Source organism: Coloeus monedula, assembly GCF_965178545.1.
Source record: "Coloeus monedula genome assembly, chromosome: 14".
NCBI lineage: Eukaryota > Metazoa > Chordata > Aves > Passeriformes > Corvidae > Coloeus > Coloeus monedula.
The window spans coordinates 4,121,380-4,146,370 of NC_138794.1; the positions used below are offsets into that span (position 1 = coordinate 4,121,380).

General features: G+C 37.6%; 1 protein-coding gene across 1 annotated transcript in view; it reads left to right on the top strand.

The window, feature by feature from the left end:
- Positions 1–24,991, top strand: part of EFL1 (elongation factor like GTPase 1) — a 65,138-nt gene that overhangs the window by 27,637 nt on the left and 12,510 nt on the right. The window contains exons 16-18 of the mRNA XM_082291048.1: positions 16,883–17,014; positions 19,471–19,618; positions 22,929–23,932. Of these exons, the coding sequence (XP_082147174.1) occupies positions 16,883–17,014; positions 19,471–19,618; positions 22,929–23,932 (1,284 nt within the window). The remainder of the gene's footprint in view (positions 1–16,882; positions 17,015–19,470; positions 19,619–22,928; positions 23,933–24,991) is intronic.

A 24,991-nucleotide genomic window follows, 5' to 3' on the forward strand; every position in this document is an offset into this window, starting at 1 on the left:
TAATCTCCTAAATGCGAGGCAATCTCCTGATTCTGTGGGGTTTGTCTGCAGACAGCTACTTGCTGATGCTTGAGGTTTCCCAAATAATACCAGAAGGAAAACTGCCCAGACTTGTCGGTGTTGGTTGTTGCTACTTGTGTGCCTGTGGGCAGCAGTGGGACTAACAAGAATCGAGACAATTTCATACCACTGCTGCTTGAAGGAGCTCAGAGCACAGCAGAAGGCACATGCTCTGCAGCTACTTAATATAAACATCTAGAAATAGAGTGGGCAGAGGGTCTGAGGTGCAGGCAGTTGGCTGTTTATCACCCCAGTGTTTATTGCAAAAAGAAGTGATTCTTGGCCATGAGACTTCACATTTGTCCAATGCTTGTTACCACACTGCTATCCATTGTTCAGAATTCAGGGCCAGTGTTAGAGGGGCCTGGCTCCTCTTGTGTCAGAGTGGACAATTGACTTCTGTAGTCATTGCCCCTGGGCAGGTGTTACTCAGCCTTTCAGTAGCTAACTGTGGGTTTAGGTCTCAGATACTACCTGGCTTATCTCCAAAATCTCCAAATCTTCTGTGAGTGGTTGGATGGGTGTAATTTTGCAAGTCTCTTTAAAATGAAAAGACAGGGATTTCCCCCAGTGTTTCACACTTACTGTCTTTAAGTCAGCATCAATGTACTATTTTTAGTCTCTCCCTATATGAAAGTGCATGTATAAATAAAGGGAGAAGTTATCTACAGAAATAGCCATATTTATTACTTGGCTAATGAACCTCTTTTCCAATACTGTATGAATAGAAGAAGTTAAAGTAGTTACTATCATCAGCGTAAAATGGTAATAGAAACCTTAAGGTGAAGTTTTGAGGTTATTTGCTGAGCTCACATCTATAATGTTGCATTTGGGATTTTTTCACAGCATACTGAGATGCCTCGGTGATGATTTGGGGAAATGACCTCATGTTTTCCTTTGAAGAGCCTGAATGCTATGCCCTCCCTCAGTCTGCTTATAAAATTACTTGGAGCATGCTTGTTTTGTCTTTGGTGTGTTGTATTTTTTTAAAGCCAGTATCCTCTTTAAAACTAGAATGTCAGCATTTTTCAGTAGGTGTCTGTAGTGTAGCTGTTTGCTCCCTCTTTTCCTCGGATGTGGTTCTAAGGGAAACCATCTAACTTGCCTTGGTGGGTGAAAAATCTCTAGAGACTTTAGTGTCCATTACTAAATGAGGTTCTATAACAGAGGAACCACAGTGACTTCAGTTTTGTACTCAAAGTTATTAGCATTCCATTTCTAAGAAAATCCTGCCTGTTAGTGCAGCTATGAAATGCTGTATTGAGGAAGTGGGAAACAACAGTCCAGGGATGAACTTGGGACATCAGGGCATTGGAGTAAATGTCCAAGAGATTCAGCAAACAGGCCTCATTTGAGGAGTTAGTGTTTGAGGTTCAGTTTTCATCAGAGGTGTAAATAATCTGATTTAACAAGGCTCTGCATTTAGACTATATAAAAAAACCTTTTATCCCCCTGTACAAAATGGCATTAGGGTTTTCTTCCTTCTGAATTAAACATGCTAGAGAATTGCCTTTGCAGAAGTTGTTGCTGTAGAGCTCAAACTTTCAGAAACCTGTTGTAAAGGAACATTTCCTTTATTTAATGTGACCATGAGTTTTTTAAAATTCAAACTGAGAATGTTCAGTGTCATTTCAGAAATAGGTGCAAAATAATTGCTTTAAGTACAAATGAATTTGAAAACATACGCCTTTCTGCATGTAAATTCATGTATAGTAATTCAGACATGAAAAAGACACCATAAATCAAATCTGTTTAGGAATGTGTCCAGTTACCAATGCAGAAAAGAAGTTGTGTTCTAAAAGAATATTGGGTTTTTTATGGATGTTATTTATGGAAAATGCATCTCTCTTGCTACTGTGATGGTATACATGAATCAAATACTGACATCTTTGAAAAGGTGTGTGTACTTTTAATCATCTGGCTTTTCCTTCAGCTGTTTTTCTCAGATAAAGTTCAACTTCTATCTGATGAATTAAGTTGCAGCTTCATTGCAAAGGTAGTCACTTCGTCTACAAAAAGGTGTGAAATATAGGCATTTGTCAGAGTATCAAGTTACAGTATACTTGAGGGCAGGTAACTAAATAAAAATGTAACTGTAATGCTGCTTCAGGTGTCATTTAGGCTGGACTTCTACTCAAGTGTGCAATTGCAAAGACACTGAAGAGTGTAAAAATGACATTAAATCATAAAGTTATGCATGTGGATAATCACTGTTTTCTGTATCATAGAGATGTATTGTGTATAGTATGTGTGTGCAGTTCTGTTCCTAACACAGCTTCTCTCTTGCCAGGCCTCAAATACAGTTCTGCTTCTTTATCCTTTTGCAGTCTTAGGCAGGACACTGTGCTTTTCCCAACACTACCTAAATAACACAAATAATCACATTAATGATAGAAAAGATTTTCATTCCTGATGTTTATCAGTGCTGAAATATTCTGTGTATAACACTGGGGGCAGGGGAGGAGAAACTTGGATCTAGAAATTAGTTTAGTTGTCTCAAAATGTCATCCTCTCTGTGCCCTGATGGAGGCAGTGAATAAGTGATGGATAAACGTGGTTTTTCTAGGCAGTTTAGGCTTTGTTGGTTAAATCTAGTTTGTTACTACTTTTGCAGAGTTCTTCTCTTCTGAGTATTTTCTTTTAAATCTTCCCTTTTTCTGCTTTAGTACCTCAGGAAGTTGTTCTCTCTATATGTGTTTTTTAGCAATAAAAAATTTACAATTGTCCTGAATATCTAATCTTCTCTCTTTCTGTACAAACTTTTCTCTAAGGTTCTGCAAAATAGAAGCACCTTTATGTGGCTTTGATTGAATAAGGGTTTTTCCCATCTTTAAACAAGTATCCTGTGAACAAAACAGATCTAAAGAACAAATTTAGTGGTCTTCTGGTTTTCACTGAATTTGTTTCTTATAAGATGAATATATACAACTGTCTGATAAGGATTGTATTTTAGTTGAATATCAAATATCTCAATATTCAGAGCATCTGAGTTATGAGGATGATTACTTGAAAAATTAGGGTAGTTAGAGAATTGTCATGTAATTGTCCATGTTTCTTTACAGGAACTGGCTATAGGAACCAGTTAACTTGTTTTATGCTTGAACTGTTTGCTTACTCGCATTTAATGTGAAGCCAGAGGACACTGTTTTTCATACAATACAAAAAGTGCTGCTATTTCAACTTCGGGTGAAGATCTCATACGGATTCACAGCACTGTCAGCGTAGTGAAAACTTTGGATTATGGTTTTTAATGTGCATTTCTTCATGCAGAAAATCTACAAATGTTTTGACTCTAAATTAAATTAATCTCACAGAGTAGTCTGAGAGCCAAAAATCTGCAATCAGCATGGTTCTTACTTATTAGCTCAACTTGGAAATTTGTAGGTTTCAGAGGCAGTGTAGTGTTAAGCAAAGGCACTACCATGAAAACATCTTGTTCAGCTTCTTTTTTTTTTGACGCTTTCTTTGTCCTGAGAGCCGCTACTGCTTTATATGAAAAAGAGCTTCTCTCTGGATGTTCCTTTAACTTTCATAGCTACACTAATTGCTTTCTGCTCAGAGTAATAGCCGGACTGCAGAAATTAGGCTGGACCTCCCTCAGCTGTCTTTGGAGTGTTAAGGTGGCTCTGAAATCGACCCTTTTCCCCCTAAGCTCCCCAGCCCAAATCTTAGCGTTAACCTCTTGTTTTCCCATTCTATTCGACCTTTCTCTCTGTATTTCTGTTATTCTACCTCTACTTTTAATTTGTATTACCTTAGTTATCCCATGTCAATAAAGTAAGAGTATATGAGAATATTTTAGTTAACCACAGCCTAAGTAAACGCTGAAGCTCTTCTTTTAACTGGCACTGTTTATGCAAAACCACTAATCTGTGAGGGCAATTTACTTGAATGTGTTCTAAATTCCTGCTGGAGCACTTCCTAATGTTAGCCAGGCCTCTGTGTAAGGGGGAGAGGAGCAGAATACCTGCTTTCACACCTGCCTGTGGAGAAGTGTTCCTCTTATTGTGTAGTAGACCTGGTGCATGTAATACACAGCATCCTTCCAGTGAATACCATCTGTGGCTGTGAAATGCCTCTACTTCTACATTTGAACTAGCCACAAAAGCCTTCATTTATTCCTTTGGATGTTTCTCCTTTGCTTCCATTGTCTGTTGTTACCAAAGCTTCTTCAAGGAGTTCAGAAAAAGCAGTGAGGGATTGCACGGAGGGCATGGGAGTCTGAGTGGGGAAGACTTTGGAATCATTTTTTGCACATAACCCCACTGGAGGAACGTGATTCACAGGGAATCACAATCCTGTGCAGCAAACGGGAAGGTTAAAAAGTCAAGAGACTGTTAATAAAGGCTGTGTTTTAGTGACTAATTTTCTAAATATTTTCTCGAAATTTTGATGTTTCATGTCTCAGATTAAATTTCAGAAGTGTTGTGAGGGTTGTTTGGCCTGTGTCAGGCTGTGAGTCATGGAGCTGGCTTTGTCTGGGCTGTGAACTGTGGGGGGGACTTAAGGCAGAGCTATATTTAGGAGTATCAACTGATGTCAAACTGTGGAGCACTGCTAAACAACAGTGTTAAAGGGGCAGCACTGGATAGTTTAGGCTCAAAGTTCAGATTGTTTGTAGTGCTTTTTTATTTTGTAAATAATTGGAAAAGCTGATATTTACTAGAAGTATTCTGCAATTCGCAAACCAAGCAGTGTGAGTTTCAACTCCTTTTGTATTTAGCTAGTAAAAATTATTGTAATTTCATTGTCAAAACGGTATGATTTGAAAATAACAAGCCTAGATAGTACTTCTAGTTTTACATGTTTGAGAATCTGAATGGGTAAGAATGCTATTTATAAAGAATTAATTCCAGTCATAGATAGGCAAGAAATAATGTTCGAGGGGCTGTTAATGTTGAGTTTATGTCTTAGGATGCAGAACACCTGCTCACCTCACTTGATTGTATTTTGAAATTTTGTCATTAAGGCCTGGAACCAAATTTAGATACCTTTTTGCATCTAATTAAGACTAAAAGAAGTTTCTAAACTTTCTTGCTCCCTACTACCTAATTCCCTCCAGTGAGGTCTGTTATGTATAGGGGCAAAATTCAAGAGTGGTTTTTAAAAATGAAAAGCTCCATTTTCCAAGGTTGCTCCTCTGTCATGACTGTTATGAACTGTAGATAATGATTTTGTGGGGTTTTACATTTGGTTACCTTCCTTTGAGCGTGCATGTTTTGATAGATAATTCACCTAATTTGGTATGAGAATTTTGTATTGCAATCTTTGCTTCTGGTCCTGTCTGTGTGAAAACAGAGTTTGCAGCAGGGAAACTGCAGTGAGTGTAAGAACCGCAGCTGTGATGTGAGCCAAAGTTTTTCTGGATAGAATAGAGGTAATTTCTGTTATCCCAATAAATTTGAAGCCAGGAAGTTTTTCTAAGACACTCGATGTTGGTTTAAGTGCATTATTATTGTCTTGAATGTAGGCAGACTGTGCCAAGACAATGTACTGGTGGGAAGATAGAAAAACTCCACTCTGAATGTGCCAGTTTTACAGTTAAGTTAATGTATGGGGCATAATGTCAGTCTATCTGTTACTGACATTTTAAGCTTCAGTGGAATGCCAGCTATGACACAGATCTGTTTCAGTGACTAATTGGATTTGTGAAACATAATATTGAGCAACAAATACTCACCCAAAGACTTGATGTTTTCCAAGTGTCATGTGTTAAGATTTGTACAAATCATGCTTTATGCAATGTTGAAGTGTTGGGTCACCAACCGGTGTGAGTTGCACGGCTGTGAACCAGTTACTGTAAATGAGAATGCCACCCACTGGCAGTTCTTGTTCCATCAATTATTGCACTTACACAGAGATATTTAGACCCATTTCCCACTCTTTAGCCTGCTGGAGCTGATGAGGACTAGGTAGTGGAAAGCACACGTGATTGAGAAGCTCTCAAAATGGGATATAAAATGTCTAAAATCCTGATGGTTGTATTTTTCAGAGCTTTTGCACAAAAGGCTAATTGTTTCGTGATGTTCAAAAGAAAGTCCTCTGAGCAGTGTTACTAACAAAGCCTGGATTCCTGTGGACTGATGTCCTTAAAACCCTCAGCTCCCCTCTCTGCTGCGCCTCCCCTCTCCCGCAGTTGTGTCCCAGTTGGCCGGCCGGGATGCGCGTGCTGGTCGCCAGGCAGCTGCTTCCAGCCGGGACATATAATGATCGTGTTTTGCCTGCCCTTTCTTCAGTGAGCTCACCAGTTTTGGTCTCCCTTCAGTACTTAGCCATCGATTTTACATAACTTGTGGAAACTTAATTACACCTGAACCCTCCCCTCTCTCTTGCTGGTGAACTTCGTGGAAGATGACAACGTGTTTAAAAGTTGTTGAGGGGAGCCTGTGTGATTACAGGAATTGCGTTTACTTTGGAAAAGGGACTAAAAACATACTCCATTTTTACCAGATTCTTTTGTGTCCGCAATCCCATCAGGAAGTATGACATACTGTATTGAAAGCCTTGCCTCTTGACCAAAAAGAGTCATTTCAGTGCTCAGGCATTTTTAGCAGAAATGCCTCTCATTTTTAGTAAAAAAGGTTTATCTATCTGGAACTCTTCCAAAGCGTTTAAAGCTGATGCAGACGTTTAGAGCAGTGGCAAATGGCCACGTTACTTCTGTTCAGAAAAGCAGCTGGCTTTTTTTTTTTTTTTTTTTTTTTTTTTTTTTTTTTTGTGTGTTTTAAGGTTTTGCTTTGTCTTGAAGCAGCAGCCGAGCCACTGCTGTTGCCTGTGGGTGACACTCGATACCTCATCTGTGGGCTCTGCTGCTTAGGCAGCACAATGTCAGCCAGCGTGGCCTCCTTTGGGAGGGCAACAGAGGTGGGGCATGGAGACCAATTAAATTTTTCACAACCTAGAGGTGTTAGCTGCCCCCTCTACATGGATGGGAAAGGGGGAAAAGGTCTCTTAACTAGTTTTAGGAGATTCTGATTGTTAAACCTGGTCTTCTGGTTGGTGTCAACATGCCACTGAGGTTTCGCTAGGATTAATATGGTGAATTGCCTGTTCTTGGACAAAATGTCAGAAGGAGCCTCTTAATGCGTTGATAGAGGGAGTGAAAATTGGGTGAGAGGAAAAATTGGTTTTTATTAGATTAGTTTTACACTGTTTATTTAGTATCCTGAATTGTCTCACCCAGAGTCTGACAAATGCTGGTGCTGGGGAGCCAGCAGTGGGGACAAGCTTGTTCTTTTGGGGGGCAGCTGGCTGTAGATCAGCCCAGCTGTATTTGAGATGGTGTTCTCAGACTGCTTTTTGGGGTGGGGTCTCTTTTGCTTTTATCCTCTAATGCAAATGAAGTAGACACTGACTATGGTTATACTTGTAGAAAAGGGAATTAAAACACTAAGGGTTTTCCAGATGTGGAGGTGTTAAAGCTCCAAGCTCCCTCCCTGGTATCTTCTGTCAGTGTGAGGCTCATGCTTGTTTGCAGCAAATGAAGAGAGCGGTGTTGGGGATGTTCTCAATGCATATAGACTCATGTGAGGTCAATAAAATTAAATCTTATTAGTTGTTTCCTTGGCTTTTGGGGTTTTTTTTTTGCAACAACACATTAAAAATCATGATTGATTCTATTTAATTTCTTTATTTTGAAATAGAGGAATGTTTTAAAGCCCAGTTTAATTATGTGGTCCTCTGTACTAGTCTTAAGAATTCTTTTACCTTAGGAATGATCTGTGTATTTTTTTCCCATTTTTTTTCTTGTCCTAGAGCTAATGGAAGTTAATATGTTGCAATATTTTAGGAAGTCAAAATTATGCAGACTGCAAATTACAGTAATAACTCTCGATGATACATTAACTGAAGTAATCAGAAATTAGGGTGAAAATTACAGTCTTCTTTCCTTTGGGGAAAATAGTTTGGGGGGATAAGGAGGATAAATAGCATTCCTAACTTTTAGGGGTTTTTTATGTTTTAAATATACTTGATTTTGGTATGCTTAATTTACACAGAGGCAGACTGGCAGAATAACTTAACTGAAGCTGATTTTTAAAATCCATTATTTAAATATCATTCTGTGAAAAATAAGAATTTTTTTCAATCTGAGGTCAGTATTAATGGCCCTGTAATAGGTTTTCATGTGGCAGCAACTTCTTTCATTCTTTTTTTTTTTTGAGTGCATTTTCTGTTTATTTTTTAATTAATTTAGCTATTAAAGTGGAGCATGTGATAAATAACTCATTATCAGTAACTTCCTAGGCTGCTGGTATAACAAGTGTATTTAAGACATCCCTGTTCCCTCTCATGCCATCTGTTTTACACCCATTATGTCAAATAGTCCTAATCTGAGACATTTGAAAGGTGCTTTATTTGGTTAGAATCCTTCTGATTAATTATTTCCCAAAATATTATTGCTTGTGTAACTGCAAATGAGCTACTTAAAGGTTTCTTTTAGCTTGAAGTGAAATGTTATATTCTTCTTTATGCCTCTTGAAAATTATTGTATTTAAAATAAACATCAATTTCTGCATAATGCAGACTGAAGGGGTCCATTATTCATGGTGCTTTGGAAGACTCTAAGCCATATTTCCCAAGGCAGCAAAATCAGCCAGCATAAATCACTTACAGACAGATGTGTTGGGGGGTGGGGAGATTGCCTTTAAAAGAGAGAATTAGGCATTGGGTCAGGTCTTGGAAAATTGAATTTTAATTAGTTACTTGCATGTCTTACAAGTTAACAGGATAAATGGTCAATGGCTCAGGCATTTCCCACAGGATGTTGTACACATTTGGTAATCAGTGTGCTGCTTCTGCCTGTGATGTCTGAAATACCCTCGTAACTGATTAGTCTGTATTTGCATTTTACCTGATGTATTGAATGATAAAGGCCTTATGTTCTTTTTTTAAGTAATGAAATATAAATCAAGTATATTGGGATTCTACAGTTAAACATAAATCAGCACATGGATGGACAAAATTTAATGAGCTTTTAAACTATCTGCCACTGTCTTTTGTAGTTGACACTTCTAGTGGCAGATTCTAAAATTCCCCATGTACCTGGAGTGTGTAATGCAGAATTTGTAGGAATGTGTTCATGTGGCTTTTTCTAGGCAAACATGACAAAACCTCCAAGACTTCTGCAGATTAGAATTAATTCTTTGCAAGATCAGAGCCTGAAGGCCTCATTAATTTTAACACCACTTATGACTGATTCTGGGAAGTAACAGATGTTAGTTATATTTTACAATCTTCAGTTTAAGAAAACAGTATATACGTGAAGTCTGCCCATTTTCAGGAGACATTACTAAAACTGAATAAAGCCTAAAATGGCATTTTCTCTTTGGCTGGTTTTTAGGCTATGCTATAACTAGTCCGATGTATGAAGAAATCATTTGATGTTATTGATCTATTAGCTGAGATTAGTAGTTTTGATCTGTTGTGGGAAGCATTTGGTCAAGAAATTAGAAGAATTAAGTGTTCTGTGGTGCTGAAAACCCGAACTTTAGATCTTTGCTCATTTGCATCTTGCCTCCAGTACTCTCATAAAAATACTAAAATATTGTATGGGGGTTTATGCCTTCTATTATCTACTTAGAAATAAATATTGAACTTTGCTACATGTTCAAGTAGAAAGGCTTTGCCTCCATCTCCTTTCTTTTAATGTTAAACAGTTTTCATGCTCAATCTGATAGAGCACAACTGATTCCATGCTTCCCTTCTCGGCCTCGGGCTGCTGCCTCCCCCTCCTCTGCCTTCTGAACATCTGTACCTTCAATGTAGGTGAAATATTTTAAAAAAACATTGAAATAAAGTGAGAAGTGATTGTTTTGATTAATACTTCTGATACCTCCTCTATTCATGATCCTGTAACATGCAATCCTATTTTAATAGATTTCCAGAACTGAGTGTGTGTGCACAGCTGATGTTTTGATGGTGGTCCTGCAAAACTGTAGAATAAGAATTGCTCTACTTTTTTCTAATGTAACTAGCCAGAGAAGTTGGTTTTAAATAACTTTCTCTCCTTTTTAAAATCCAAAATAGCAACATCAGATGTGTCTTTGCCAGATGACTGCTGGAGATTTGTCTTTTTCTTCTGCAACCTTGAGGGAAGAAATTTAGATCTTTTGGTATATGTTCCTTTTGCAAACTTAGGTATTCATATCAAGCCTAAGTCTAAAGTTTTTTACCAAACACTTCAATGTTTTCTTGAATTTTGTTGATGGAGGGGGGTTTTGTTTTGTTGTTGTTATTGGGGGGTTTTGGGGGGTTTTGGGTTTTTTTTGTGGTTTAATTGTTTTCTCATTTTACCAGTAGGAACCAGCAGTAGATGGGCTAGCATGTGTGAACAGTGCAGGGAGGCCTCTACAGCTACACCTGAAACATTTCTCATCTTCACAAAGAGATGTATTGAGTCTTCAGAGAGCATAGTTAAACCCCTGCTGTCTAGAAGACTTCCCTTTTCCTCAGAGGATTTCTGGGCAAATTTTCTTCCTTGCATAGGATGCTCCATAAGTATTCAGCTGATCTGTTTTCCAGTGCAATATGCAATTTTGTTAGTTTGTTTATAAAAGCACATTTACTACTACTTAGTAAAAACCCTCAAGAACAACAACTCAGCATTTCAAAAGACTTGTAGATTATCAAAGTAAATATGCTGAAACAACTATTCCTAAATTCCATTTGTTTGGGACAACAACCTTTCTGAACTGGTGCTGAAGTTCTGGTAGTAATTTTTAAAAAAAATTAAGTAAATTCAGATGTGTTGCTGTCAGGTCAAATTAAAATAATTTATTTAAAGTAATTATAAATCTAAAATTTGGTTTGTGTTTCAGAAACCCTTGGAGAATTTTGTATGGTGCTAAATGCTTTCCACATGCAGTAATGGAAGCATTAATTTGACATACAGGCTATAACTGAAGTGAGTGCCAGTGTGGTCACACTGTAGGAAGAGCTGTCCACATTTTTACTGTTGCTCAGTATTGCTGCTTTCAAGTGATGTCAAGTTGAGCTGGTGTGTGGAAAGGAATTTTAATGTGTGGGCTCAGGCAAAATATATTGCATGTATACTGCTGAGGACAGCTATGAACCATTTTATAAAACCACAAAAGGTGCTGTTCAGTCCCTTTATCAAGAATGCTTTACAGTTAAAAGATTAAAGTAGCTTTAATTGGAGTAAAGATTTCTTTTCCTTTTTTTTTTTTTTTTTTCCTGTGGAGCTACAAGTGCATTGATTTCATAATACATAAAGATGGATGGGGGCCTGTTACAAATTTAAATATGAAATTCCTAGGTTTCTATGCTAAAATGACACTTAAACATAGATGTTGAAAAATCAGGATCGTTTTCTTTAGTCTTGAGCTCCAAAAATTAGTATGGCATGATAAATGAAATGATTGTGTAGCGTAAGAAAAACATGATTATTTGTAATACTTTCATCTTCTGTAGTTATTAGTCTCATTAAGCAGCTTAAGGAAATCAATATTTCATCTTGACTACAACAGTTTGTAAATCCAGAAGCCAGATTTGGAATGTTAACTGACTTTGGTTTAATTCCATTTACTTTAACGTAAATTTGTATTTTAGCAAGCAAATTTCTGGCTCAGCTTCGATGTCAGCTTTTTCACACAGACTGAGTGCAGGTAGATCTCAAGCCATTCACTGTAACATTTTAAAGATGTTACTGTTTAATGTAAAATGATTTTTTTTAGTTTCCTTGAAATTGATTGTAGTCTGGTCTGAGAAAGCATAGGAATGTTGATAATTAGAATTGTCAGCTCAGTCAACACACAGGCAATGTGTGTTATCATGCAGTCTAAGGGCCTAATGAAATATATGGTATTTTTTCCCAAAGGCACTCAGCAGAAGATAAATGATGCTTGTTTACTCGTTATATGTGTGTGCAATCCTTCTAGAAACTATAATCTAGTAATAGGATATTTTGGTGGAAGACGCTCTTAGACCGTGTTCTTGCTCTCCTTGCAGCTCTGAAGGCAGACAGCTTTGTTCTTTGTACTGCTGGTTTTTTCCTGAAAGAACTCAGTGGGGTGCTCCAGCACGTTTTCATCTTTACCTACTCAGAGATTCAGTAGTAAAGCACTGAGTTGCTTCTTGTGTCAAAAGCTGCTTATTGCATTCAGTGTCTTACCACAGTTGTGCCCCTTGGGGAGTCTTGTAGCATTATTGATAATATGGCTGAGTTTGCTCTCATCTGATCAGAAAGTTAAGTCCAATTTCCCCTCCAACTGCTGTGAACCTAAAAGTAACATTTTACAATAAAATTACAACTGAACACCTTTGTATAGAGAAACTGAATTCGTGTTAATCTCTTGTGCATATTCAGGTAGAACTTGTGTTTTTGAAACCTGGGTAGAAACTGGGTCAAATAGTTCTACAGTCTGTTGGATACTGGTGATTTTTAGAGGCCAGCTCAAAAGAAAAATCACATTGGGAAAAAGGAAAAAGAAAAAGTTCAATTAACTTTTCTGTAAAATGGTTGGAAAGCACTGAGAGCAGCTGAAACCATGGACATACCTTACAACACACTGTTGTCCATACAAGCAATTTCCCTTGCCTTGGAAGCAAGTAAGAATTGAGGGGGAAGTGCACAATTAGAGATGAGGAGGCTCACCAGCAATCTGTGCTAACATGTGGTGTGTATTATGGAAAAAGTTGATGAAATCTCAACTAGAATGTGGTCTGTGTCCTGATTTACATTCCCTTCCCTTCTAGAAATAGTTTCTAATATAGAAAGGTCAGGTTCTGCCCTCAGATGTCTCTCTGCAGTGCCCATGAGACACAAGAGAAACATGCTTAAAATCTGAGGTGATAAACATGTAATACAAGGTGTTCTTAAACCATAGGAGCTACTTGTCCCTACAGTTACCATCATTTAATCCTGGTGATTAGTAAAACATTTTAAGATCCCTGAAATATGAAAAGCATACTATTGTAACTGAGTTTAATCCTACCAAAGGCCACTTTTCCCCCTACAAAATCCCTCCTTTCTTTTTTTTTTTTTTTTTTTTTTTTTTTTTTTTTTTTTTAAATTAGGCACAGTAATGGAAGGCTGGAGGCTGATGCTTAAAGTTGATCTGGCTACAGTGAACCAATATTAGTCACCTTAACAGCTAACAGTGTGCAAATGGTATAATCTTTTGTAGTCTTATGCTAGATATTGGGAAGAGAAGAATTATTTGCATAGATTTGAGGAAGAATGATGATTGATATGAAGGCATTTTCCTTAAATTTTATTATTTTAATATTATTTGGCAAATAACGTTTGTTCTTCTGTTTGTTTTAGTCGGCCTTTAGCCTATTTACTTTAAGAATAAACTGGAAACATCTAGATGCAATCATACTTTTAACGTGGATTTGTGAATTTTTCTCATACATATTTTTAAAATCACCTTTTAAAGATATTTATTTTAAAATGTCTCTGACAGGGAGTTATAGAAGCATTTGTATTACAGGTCAAAGAAAATTATGGAGGTGTCACTGTGTTTGTACAGTCCCGCTGAAACAAAAGGCACATGCTCACTTTGAGATTTCAGGCTGGGTAGATTTACAAAAGTTTGCATCACACCTACATAATTCACATGAATGGTCTGTCTGCACTGATACATGCTGAACTGCATGGAGCATTTAAACGGGGTAGGCTTTACATATCATAAGGTCTTAATCTTTCTAAAGAGGTATCATTGATAAGAAATGATAGATTTCAGTGGAGACAGAGTCTTGCTGGGCAGATTAACATGAGCTTTCTGCTTTACTTAGTTCCTTACTGTGTTAGTCCAAAGTTTGACATGTCTCCATTCCAAAGCAGCCCGGGATTCTTAAGTGGTGATATCATCAGTGAGAGAAGATAAAGATCGACTGAACTAATGTGCTGAGGCTAGTAACAATGTGGCAGAAGTTAAAATTTAAACAGCTTTCATTCTTCTTTGTTTGATTTTTCACACTGCAAACTAAATTATTCCCTTATCTGATTGAAAAACTTTAGCATGATGGTGGTGTCTGCTTCATTTTTTTTGCAACTTGAAAGAACATTAAATACCTGAATCTTTCTACATCAAGGGAAACTAATTACATATACCTTGAAGTTGATCTGTTATGTGTTCAGATCTTTGTAGCTGAATTGAGCTGGAAAAGCATACTTCATCTTTAAAGGCAGCAAAATTACTGTGTAAGGTGTAGTGGTTACCAGCAAGACATAGAAGTGAAAAGTAAACTGAGACTTGTCTTAAAACTCCTACTCCTTCTGAAAATTTCAGCCATGATGTTCTCATCTCTTTTTACCATTTAGCTTCTATCACATGTTAATATCTGATGGTACAGGTTGGTGTACACTTGATTTAGTATTCTTATCTTCTAGGGCCAGTCAGAGAAGGGACTCAACAAAAGAAGAACCTTTGTAAATCTCATATTTCCCCACCTGTGTAATAATTCTCCCTGACCCATTATTTAGTCTGCTTTTAAAAGCACAAACCACCAACCTCTGAAGGTCTTACTTACCATTATCAGCCTTTTATTAAGGCTTAAATTCGGAGTGACTTTTCTAAGACCTTTCGAGTAACATATTGAGAAACATTTGAGATCTTTGATCTCAAGTAGTATGTGCAGCTTTCAGTGGGCTGGACAAAAACTAAGTTTAAGATTTATGTATCATCATAATTAGTAGAATTCTTCCATTGTCATGTGGTACTTTGGAATTAGTTGTGTTACATCTTCCTCTAATATTATTCAGAAAACACATTAGCAGTTACTTAGTAAACATATTATGCAAAAAGAGTGTCCAAGAACATTTATGGATTTTTTCCAACATTTGTTACTAAGAATTTGTAAATTAAATAGATTCAACATGGCTGGACACAGCTCTGTGTTAGCTCACACACTTCAGCAATTAAAACACTCAGGTTGTAAGCCTAACAGATTTTCATGAAAACTGGCTGAGATTTTTATTTTTAGTGTATTATTGGGTGCCAGACACTTACATTTCATGTAGTTTTACTTTCAAATGTGAAACAAAAGAGCAAAAGCTTTAATTTTTCTTTATGACAGTACGAGTACAGGAACGTGTTAAGAAAAGAGTGAGTCTGTCTGAAGTAAGATTTGGTAACTTTATTTCTCTGGTTCACATTACACTGTGCAAAGAAGCTGTTCACCTCCCATTCTAAATCATTTTCATTTTACCAGCTGGAGAAGATCAGAATAAAATGGACCCATCCCTTTTCTCAGTCCCTGGTGGTGATGATGAGCTAGCATTTGTTTTTCATTCAAACCACATGTTGAATAAGTGAAAAAGAGGAAATACATGCTGGTCATAGGTCAGGTGCAACACAGAGTTTATACAGATTTATTTTCTTTGTAGCATCTGCAATCCTGCATTTAAAGCCATTGATTGTTGTTCTGCTTCCAGTTATTTTGAGGCAGGTTTTCTTATATAATGACATTCTGGGTTTTGGATTATCCTGCTGGCCAGGCATCCAGAGCTGGAGAAACAGCCTGATTCTGCAGATGAAACTCTGCAGCAGACTGGCTCTCCAGAACTCAAACTCCTGCATGATCTCATAGGGTGGAAGCTGACCCTCTTTGTTTCTGGCTTCAAATGAAGAAAGCTAAGCCTGAAAAAAAACCTGGAAAAGTATTAGGGTGATAATGGGGAGTTGGGGTGAAGAACTGCTTGGGCATGTAGGAGAGAATGAGGAGGAAGGAGCATGAATATACTGCAGTCTACCATGTGAATTTAATTTTTAAGCAGGTATAGATTATGAGCTGAAGGTTTCAGTTTTCTCATGGTATTAGAAGTCACATGCTGATTTAATTAATACTCCATTAGAACTGCAACGCTCACTGCTTATGATTGAAGGAGCATCAGGAAAAGCCATTGTATAAATTGATATCAACTTTATTTGTTGTCTTTATTATTCAAACACTTCTAGTCGTGTTTTAATAGCTTTGACTAAATTATGAATGATGTGCAGTTGGTTGGGAATTTGGAGGCAATAATTTCAAATCCTCTTAAATGTGCCAGCCAGCCAAAACTTAGTATGCATTAACAGCAGCTATTCTGCAGATTTATAGGTAGTATTTTTTTCTATTTTTTTTTCATATCACTACAGTTTAAGTTCACTTTTCATCAACTTGTCAGCATTATAAACGATGTAGAATGAGGATTAATAGCTTACAACAGGATGAATTCATTTTTACAAGAATCAAGTTGGGAAAAAAGTGAATCCCAAATGGGCATGAGGGGGTGGGAAGAAAAAAAAAGAGCATTCTTAACAATAATAATAATGAAGCACTGGAGGAAGTTTCCAACAGAGGATGTTCAGTCTCCATTGTGAAAAGTTTTTAAACCTTGAGTGGATAAGGTCCTGAGCAACTTGATCTAACTGTGAAGTTTGCCTTGCTTTGGCCTGGAAGTTGGACTAGATGACCATTGCAGGCCTCTTGCAGTGTAAATTTTTCTAAATTTAAGCCACCAGAATTAAGTCTGAGCTGTACAAAGGCTTGGACATATTAGAAGGGAAAAAAGTCCTCATGTCCTTTCTGTTCTTCAGAGCTATAAACATGCCTTTTAAAATACTGAGGGAATGCAGTGGGAACTGTGAGACTAAATATCAAATGTCACACCAGAGACTTAAGAACCCAGTTTATGCACAAGTATCTTAACAGATATTTTATATGAACAGTGAGGAATTTTTGAATCTTACTTTTGTAAGGAGAATGATTTTACCTTTTTTTGACTCGATGATCATGTTTTTATTCTCATTTAATATGACGGTGATTTTTTTGTTGCTGTTGTTGTGCCATTTTTTTTTTTTCCAATTTCTATTAGGAATAGGAGGCCTGCAAGATTTTGTGCTGAAGTCTGCAACACTGTCAACATCACCTGCTTGTCCACCATTTACACCTCTCAACTTCGAAGCCACCCCGATTGTGCGAGTAGCTGTTGAACCGAAACATCCAAGTAAGCTTGAAGGAGGAAAGGGATGGTAACACCACCTCAGGGTGGCAGCAGGGCAGCTTCCAGCCCTCAGTGATTTGGCTGGTTCATGATCTAGCCACTGGATCAGAGACTTGCCCAATATAAAATAAATGTATACGTTGCCTGGAGGGCTGCATGTGAGTTGCTGCAGCTGCCTTGCTCGTGTCTCAGTAGCTGAGGAGACACAGGAGAACTTGCTGTGCCCTTTTGTGACAGCTGTTCCACAAGTCAGACACTACATGGTGCTAACAGTTCAGTGTTCCTTCACTGTGAAGGTGAGCAGATCTCTGGGTTCTCCACGTCTGCTGCCATTCTTGTGTGTGTGTCATTAAGCTTGTGGTGCAGATTTGCAGTACTGCTTCTCCTTGATGCCCCCACCCCACTCCTTTCAAACCTGAGAGTGGGATATCTCTGGCTTTGTTTGAATTTCAGCCCAGTTTCCATTTGTTGTTGTAGTGTTGGTAGAACCAAAATAACTGGCTTTATGTTCAGTTGCAAAATACTCTTAACACTAAGATTACATGGTTTTTTAGAGAGCTGTTGGACAGCTTGGCAGCTATTTGTTTCATGTGCTTGAGTAACAGATAATCATACATTGTACATCCTACATTTGTTAAAGCAGTTTTGAAAGTATTGGAAATTACTGGTTCTGCTGAGTGTAGCATTAAGTTCAAAATGTTAAAAGAAATGTAATTCTAGAACTACTGACCAATTTCGGGGTAATTTTTGTTCCTTAAGAAATGAAGCTGGCTCATTCTTGTACCACTACTTAGTTTGTCCTTTTTGGTAACTTCTGAGTTTATGATCTGAACTAAATTTGTTAGGGGGACAGAAGCCTGAAGGTTATACTTGCAGAAGTTTTCCTGAAAATCCACTGTAGCCTGCAATAAGTAGAAGACAAGCAAAATGTGGCCATTGCAGTTGCCCAGAGAGCTGTTGTAGTCTTGAGGTGGCCCTAACACATTGTCACATGTGTGCATTGGACTGCCACATCAGACCTGCTTCAAAGCTGCATCTGCTTATGTGGAAAAATGACTCATATAAATAGAAATTATTTCCCTATGTACATTTTATAAAATTACTGCATGTCTTCACACTCCTGTCAAAATCTTCCTGTATGGTTACCATAAACTCTAAAAGGAAAAAAAAAAAGTACTCATCACTCTGTGAGCTTAAATGCAGAGACAAAGTTGAAATTCTCTGTTCAACTGTGTTGGCCATGTGAACTAACATTGCATTTTTTCCAAGGGTACTTTTCTATTACACCCTTACAAGCTCAGCAGTAAATAAGCAATATCATATTTCTTTTAATAGTCTCCAAGTGAATGACAAGTTTAATATCACTCTTCCCTCTGAATATGAATATACATTCCTGGAAAGCCCTGGGGTATTCTCTAGTGCGTATGTAAAATAAAAAAAGAATTCATAATTAATTTCTTTAAATTGTGTTCATTATGGAAGGCTGCTGACATGAGGTGTTTATGTATAGCTTTGATGTAATCTAGCCAAATTTGACTCAGCTGTGCTTGTTCATTCTCCATTAACTTTAAGACAGCTCTTTTCAAACACCTTCATTTTAGGGACAGCTGTGATTTGTTTCACTGAAAAGCTCTCACATTCCTGATTTTCCCCCTTTTCAGATTTTAATTGCTTTAAAGCTTTCTAGTGGCTTCCAGCTACTTTAAAATCCTTCCTGTGCTTTACTTGCTGTTATACCTTCTAAGTAATCCTTATGGAATACTTTTTACTTTTATTTTAGTAATGTTAATGTTATTATTTATGTATTTGGAGCATTTTAAGCATTAGCAATTTAGATGTTGTTACACTTAGTTTTTAAAGAATGCAAGGAAATGCAATTATTTGAAAGACACAATTATTTGAAAGATGACTTTCAAAAGTTGTAATAGATAAGAAAGGTTATAATTTGATAATCTGTGAAAATGAGGAGTGAAGTCCTGAATTTTTTTAATCACTTCATTTCGATAAAATTCAGGGGTTTTATTGATTGTGAGCTGTTCATGAGCTGTATCTGAAGTTAATTGAGTATAGGAAGCAACATAGCATAGTCATAGTCAATAGCTGACTTGTTCTACTAAACCTGTTGTAAAGCTGTGTAAACAAAAAATGTGCAGTCCATTGAAGTGTGGTGTGTACTGTGGTTATAATTGTATGATGTGAATTTTGTCATCAGCACATAAATTGTTGGTGACAAATTCTGAGTACAGCTTACGTTTTCAGTTGCTGCTCTTAAACCCCACGCTGCTCTGCGTGACTCATAAGCAGAAAATTGCCCACTGAAAGTTTTTTTTATTCCTAAAATACCTCTTCTTGTTTAGGCTTCCATAAAAATGAGTGTTACTATTTCTCAGTTTAAGTCTACCCTATTTTGAGTATTTCTTTTCCAGTATTCCTTTGTTAATAATACCCTCTTTTGCCAGGTGATATGCCTCAGCTGGTCAGAGGGATGAAGCTTTTAAACCAAGCTGATCCGTGTGTGCAAGTTTTAATCCAGGAGACAGGAGAACATGTGCTGGTGACAGCAGGAGAAGTTCATCTTCAGCGTTGCTTGGATGACCTGAAAGAAAGGTTAGAGGGGCAAGGAGGAAGAAATATTTTTAGTTCAGTAGGTGTCTGCTGTATTTCTCTGTCAGATGGGTATCTTTGATTTATATTCTGGTAAAACAGAGCTTTATCCACAAACAGTTTTTACCATTGGGTCATAAATGTACCTCTTTGTAGCTATAAAATTATCTGCAGTGGGACAGAAGCCACTAACTTGTCACTTCTAAACATCTAACACACACATGGGGCACTTTCTAGAAATTAGAAATTACGGTAGATTCAAGAGTCCAGTTAAGAATGTAATGTGGCATTTGTACAAAATAAAAACTGAGGGGAATCATTTCTGATAAATGAACTCTGAAAAATTCTAAAGCACCAAGACCAAAACTGTATGTGCACACTCTATCCTGTGCCCTTTCTCACTGATTATTTTTTTCAAAGGTTAATCTGTTCTCATTCGTGAGCAGTACTTTTTGCAAGCACACATGCATATATTCAGTATCTTCTGAAGTTTCTTCAAATGGTAGAAGAACAGATGTCTGAAACAATCCCTTCCTGTAACTTCATTTACTAAAACCTTTCTGGTACTTCTGCCACATCCATTTACAGTCATTTTCTTTCTAAACCAAAGAGCAAACCTGATGAATGGTTGAATGTTTGTCTTACTGTACCCATACTCATTTCAGTTAATATCAGAGAACAGTAATTTCCTATGAAAATTAGACTGGATCACTTATAAAACTGGATGTATGTTTTAATGGTTATCCTCATTACAACTTAATGCAACATCTTTTTACTGCTTCTAAAAACATAGTAATATTTATTGATACATTTTGCTCAAAAGTAATGTGTTTAAGCAAAACTGGTTGTGCCTGTCTTTAGCTGCAGTTTGCATAGCAGGGTTGTATAAATGTCTATTATTGGCAATGGTCCAAATAATACTCCATGACAGGAAAATAGGATTATAGTGAGCAGCTAGTAGGACTTACTTACATACATACATTTATATGCATTTACATGCCAAACCTTTCCTTTTGTGTGCATAATTTTGGTTTTTTTTATGAGTTGTCATCTAATTTGGCTTTTTTTTAAGAGAATGATGGTCTGTCAAAAGTGACTATTTTGTATCCCTTGCTTGTATTCCTGGAGACAATGTTGTCAGTGTTCCAAACTACCAAAGCACAAAACCACTCTGTGCTCGTGGCATCCTGAGCAGAAACAAGAAACACCTGGAGACACAGACAAACAGGGCTGCCACCATTGTCCTGCTTGATTGTGGTTCATGGTTTCTCAGTTGGGTGCCAGCTCCCAAAAGGAGTTGGGAGCAGATGTGTTCACTAAGGAGCTCACTCTCCTTCTAGATCTCTCAGGATTTGGCATATTTTAGTTGCCATCCCTCACACACCAGCTCGTGGGACAAGAATTGTCCTTTCCTTTTCTGCCCATTTTGTAGAAGAAAGAGTCCAGAATGGGATTCCTGTCTTGCTCCATTCCTCATGGATTCTGTGTAAATTCTGACAGTGGTAAACTGGCACTAGTTCCCTATTAAAGTGTGAAGAGGAAAAGTTGTGCTCTGGAATGTTAGTTTTCATTAGCTCCCTGTGTTTCCCTGTAAATGTTAAACTTTCAAGTGCATATAATTTGGAATAGTAAATTGTGAACTAGGGATCAAGACAGCATGTAATAACCTTAAAATGTGACCCAGAAGTTTTTCCCCAAAAATATTGGGAAAGGTTATTCAAGACAGTTGAGTCACACTTGAGGTAGTGGGGCAGGATGCTGGTGTTGGCATCTACCACAATTGCATCAACTGGGTTTTGCAGATTGATGTTTTTGGACTGGTTACAGCAACTGAGGAGGTTCTGCTGTATTCAAACTACATTGCATTGTCAAGATTTTAATCAGACTTTTTCGAAGGCACATATTTAATTTTAGCTTTCCCACTGTGTATTTAAAAAATTATGTTCAAGTGATACTTATTGTCAAAGATGTGGAGAAACATGGAAACAACTAAAAGATCAGTCATCTGTGTTCATCTAAATGATTCGATGTGGATGTTCTGCCTGATTTCACCAAATTTATATTTTTTCTTCCCAATTAGTTCTTTTTGAATGGAGTAAGAAATTAGACCTTGTAGCTTTGAACATTTTATTTCTGTGTTGTACAATAGAAATTTTTAGAAATTTCTGTCCCGGGAACATTTCAAATACTAACTGCGAAGGGATTAAGTTACCCTTCTCAGAATGAGAAACAAAAAGAATTAAGGTAATGGTGGCGTTGGGGGGGGAGTTGTGGGGTTTTTTTGGTATAATGCAAATCCTTGAAAGAAATGCAAAAAGGATAAATCTCTCCTGGGTTTGATTCCCATGGAAATACAGCTTACAATTGTATTTGCTTTTCTTCCTCAACTTTTTTTATCACTGCTAAAATTTACCAGAACATAGGAAATATTGATTAGTCCTTCTGTAGTCATTGAGTGAACCTGCTCAGAACTCGTGGGTGGTTAAGAAGAATACACAGCTGTGATCCTTGAGCCTGTCAGATAATGAATAATTCTTCCTTTTTTCTTGCCATCATTCACAACATTTGACACACCTAAAATGTTTCACCTGACTTTAAAGCATCACTTTCCAGCATGAAGCTTTTATAATAGTGGTTATCAGCCCAAAAGGACAAAGCTCTGTTCAGCTTTCCCAGTGCTTCATCTTCTCAGGGCATCTCCCTCTGTGAGCAGATGTGCTGGCTCACACCAAGTGTCCATCTCAGTACCATGTCTGAGCAGTGTGGCCAACAACAGGAATAGGAAGAGTAAAACTGGAGTAACTGTGGTGCTTTCCCAGGCCTCTTTCATTTTCAGTCCAGGGCCCTTTGTGGTTTGGTTGTTGGTTAATCCTGGTCAGCCTTTTGCATGCCCCACTTGATTTTGTAGATCTCTGTTGCACCCTTGGAACATCTGAGGGCTTCTTGTGCTTGTGTTCCTTCAATCATCTTTGCTCTCAGTTTTTTTCTAGTTCCATTTCGTTTGAGAGCAGAGCACGGCAGCACATAGTTCCCAAGATGTGGGTGAACCAGTGATTTGTGCAGAGGCATAGCAGTGCTTTTGCTTTTTTTTTCTTGAGTTCCTTTCCAAATATTTCTGAAGACATAAAAGGCAGTGCTTCTTTTTTGAAGTACATAAAATTTGAATTTGAAATGCATTACTTAGTAATCTATGTTGCAGTCAGATTTGTTCGTGAACATCTGTTCCACGTTAAGGCCATTGCCCTACCTCCCACCCCCAAGTTTAAAACTAGTTTCAAGATTTTTAAACTAATTCTTAAACATTATTTTGCAGGTTTGCAAAGGTGCAGATCAGTGTATCTGCTCCTATTATACCCTTCCGAGAGACGATAACAAGACCTCCCAAAGTCGATATGGTGAATGAAGAAATAGGTAAACAGCAGAAAGTTGCTGTCATACACCAAACAAAAGAGGACCAAAATAAAATTCCTGAAGGAATTCAGGTTGATTCAGATGGTCTTGTTACAATTAATACTCCAAATAAACAAGCTACTCTCAGTGTAAGAGCAATGCCACTTCCTGAGGAGGTCACTCGACTTCTTGAAGAAAACAGTGACTTAATTCGAACTATGGAGCAACTCAACACATCTCTGAATGAAGATAAAAAAACACATGAGATAAATCAGAAGACTCTTGATAGAATCAAAGAATTCAAACAGAAGTTGGAGAAAAGTCTTCAGGGGAGGAAGTGGAGAAATGCTGTTGATCAGATCTGGTCATTTGGACCACGGAAATGTGGGCCTAATATTTTATTACATAATTTCGGGAGTTATAAGAGGTCTGTGTGGCAGTGCCTTGGGAACTCTGTGAAAGAAGTAGGTAAATACAGAGACTTTGACAACAGCATAGTGAGTGGATTTCAGCTGGCTACACTTTCAGGTCCCATGTGTGAAGAGCCTCTCATGGGTGTGTGTTTTACAGTGGAAAAATGGGAAATAAATAAAGCTGGAGATGCACTGTCAAATAGCAGTCAGGATTCAGGGGAAATTGATACCACAGAACAGGAGCAAAATGAAGATAATACTCCAGCAAGCAGTTGCACTGATGAAGGTCCCAGTGCAGATGAACACCAGGACAAGAACCAAAGTGGTACAGACTCACCTGAGAAAATGAGTAAACACAAAGGAGAATTATTACTTCCAGATTGTTACGGCCCTTTCTCGGGCCAGCTGATTGCCACCATGAAGGAAGCCTGTCGTTATGCTTTGCAAGCAAAACCACAGAGACTCATGGCAGCAATGTACACGTGTGAAATCATGGCTACTGCAGAAGTTTTAGGTAAGACCGGGACAATAAACCTTTGCCAAGAATTTCCTTTCTGATTTCCTAGATGAGTTTTTATAAATGAGACTGGATCAGAAGGTATAAGTTCATTAAAGGTTTTGTCAGGAGTCTTATATAGTTCTCCAGTAGGATTTATACTATTCTGAAGGAGAATTTTGCATTCTTCTTGCTTATCTGAGCCATAGGCATAAATAGCAGTGCTACACCTTTTTGAAGTGCGAGATATAAAATGTTGCCTTCTGAGGAAGTTTTTGTAAGACCAGCTTCAGTAACCATGAATATCAATAGTGTGCCTCATAATTAAGCCCTAGTTCCGTGAAGAGATGGGAAACCTGTCCTGTTTGTAAAGGGCGTGCAGGGTCTTAGCAAATGCCGTATCAAGGTATTTTAGTACAATAGTACAGGAATAAAATCAGGAAAAGGAAAATTAAATTATTGTTGCAATCCAGTTGGTAATTTTGTGTTTTTAAGTAGCATCTGTATCTTTCTGGTATGCAAGTTGCTCAGCCCAGTGCATGCCAAATGGTGTCATTTATATTACCTTACCACTTACACCTACTTAAACTTGTTTTTACGACCTACTTATGACACCACTTCACTGTGTTTGTTCTTGGAGTTTTCCATGGAAGTTGCTTGCATGCTGAATCTGATCCAATGCACCAAGATTTTCTTTAAAACTAACTTCCAGTGCATTTAAACTATCATCAGTTTTACTTTGACTGCACTATCCATGACAGAAATTACAGTATATCCCACGTACAATAATTATTTGGTTGCTGTAAAAAAATCTCAGCTGCTGTACACACAAACATAATGATAGCAGTCCAAAGACCAAAAATTACATTTGTGTGTAATGAAAAGAAAATGCCTTTGCGTGAGCAACTGTTTTGTGCAGATGCATGATCCTGTTCTTTGCTGGAGGTACCCTGTAGTAGGCCTGGTTAAGGGTGTGCTGCCATAAGCTTATTGGCACATTGCCCTAAACATCACCTACTCTGACATGGAACTTTGGCATTTCAAACTCTTTTCTGATGTGCAGGATTACTAATAGCT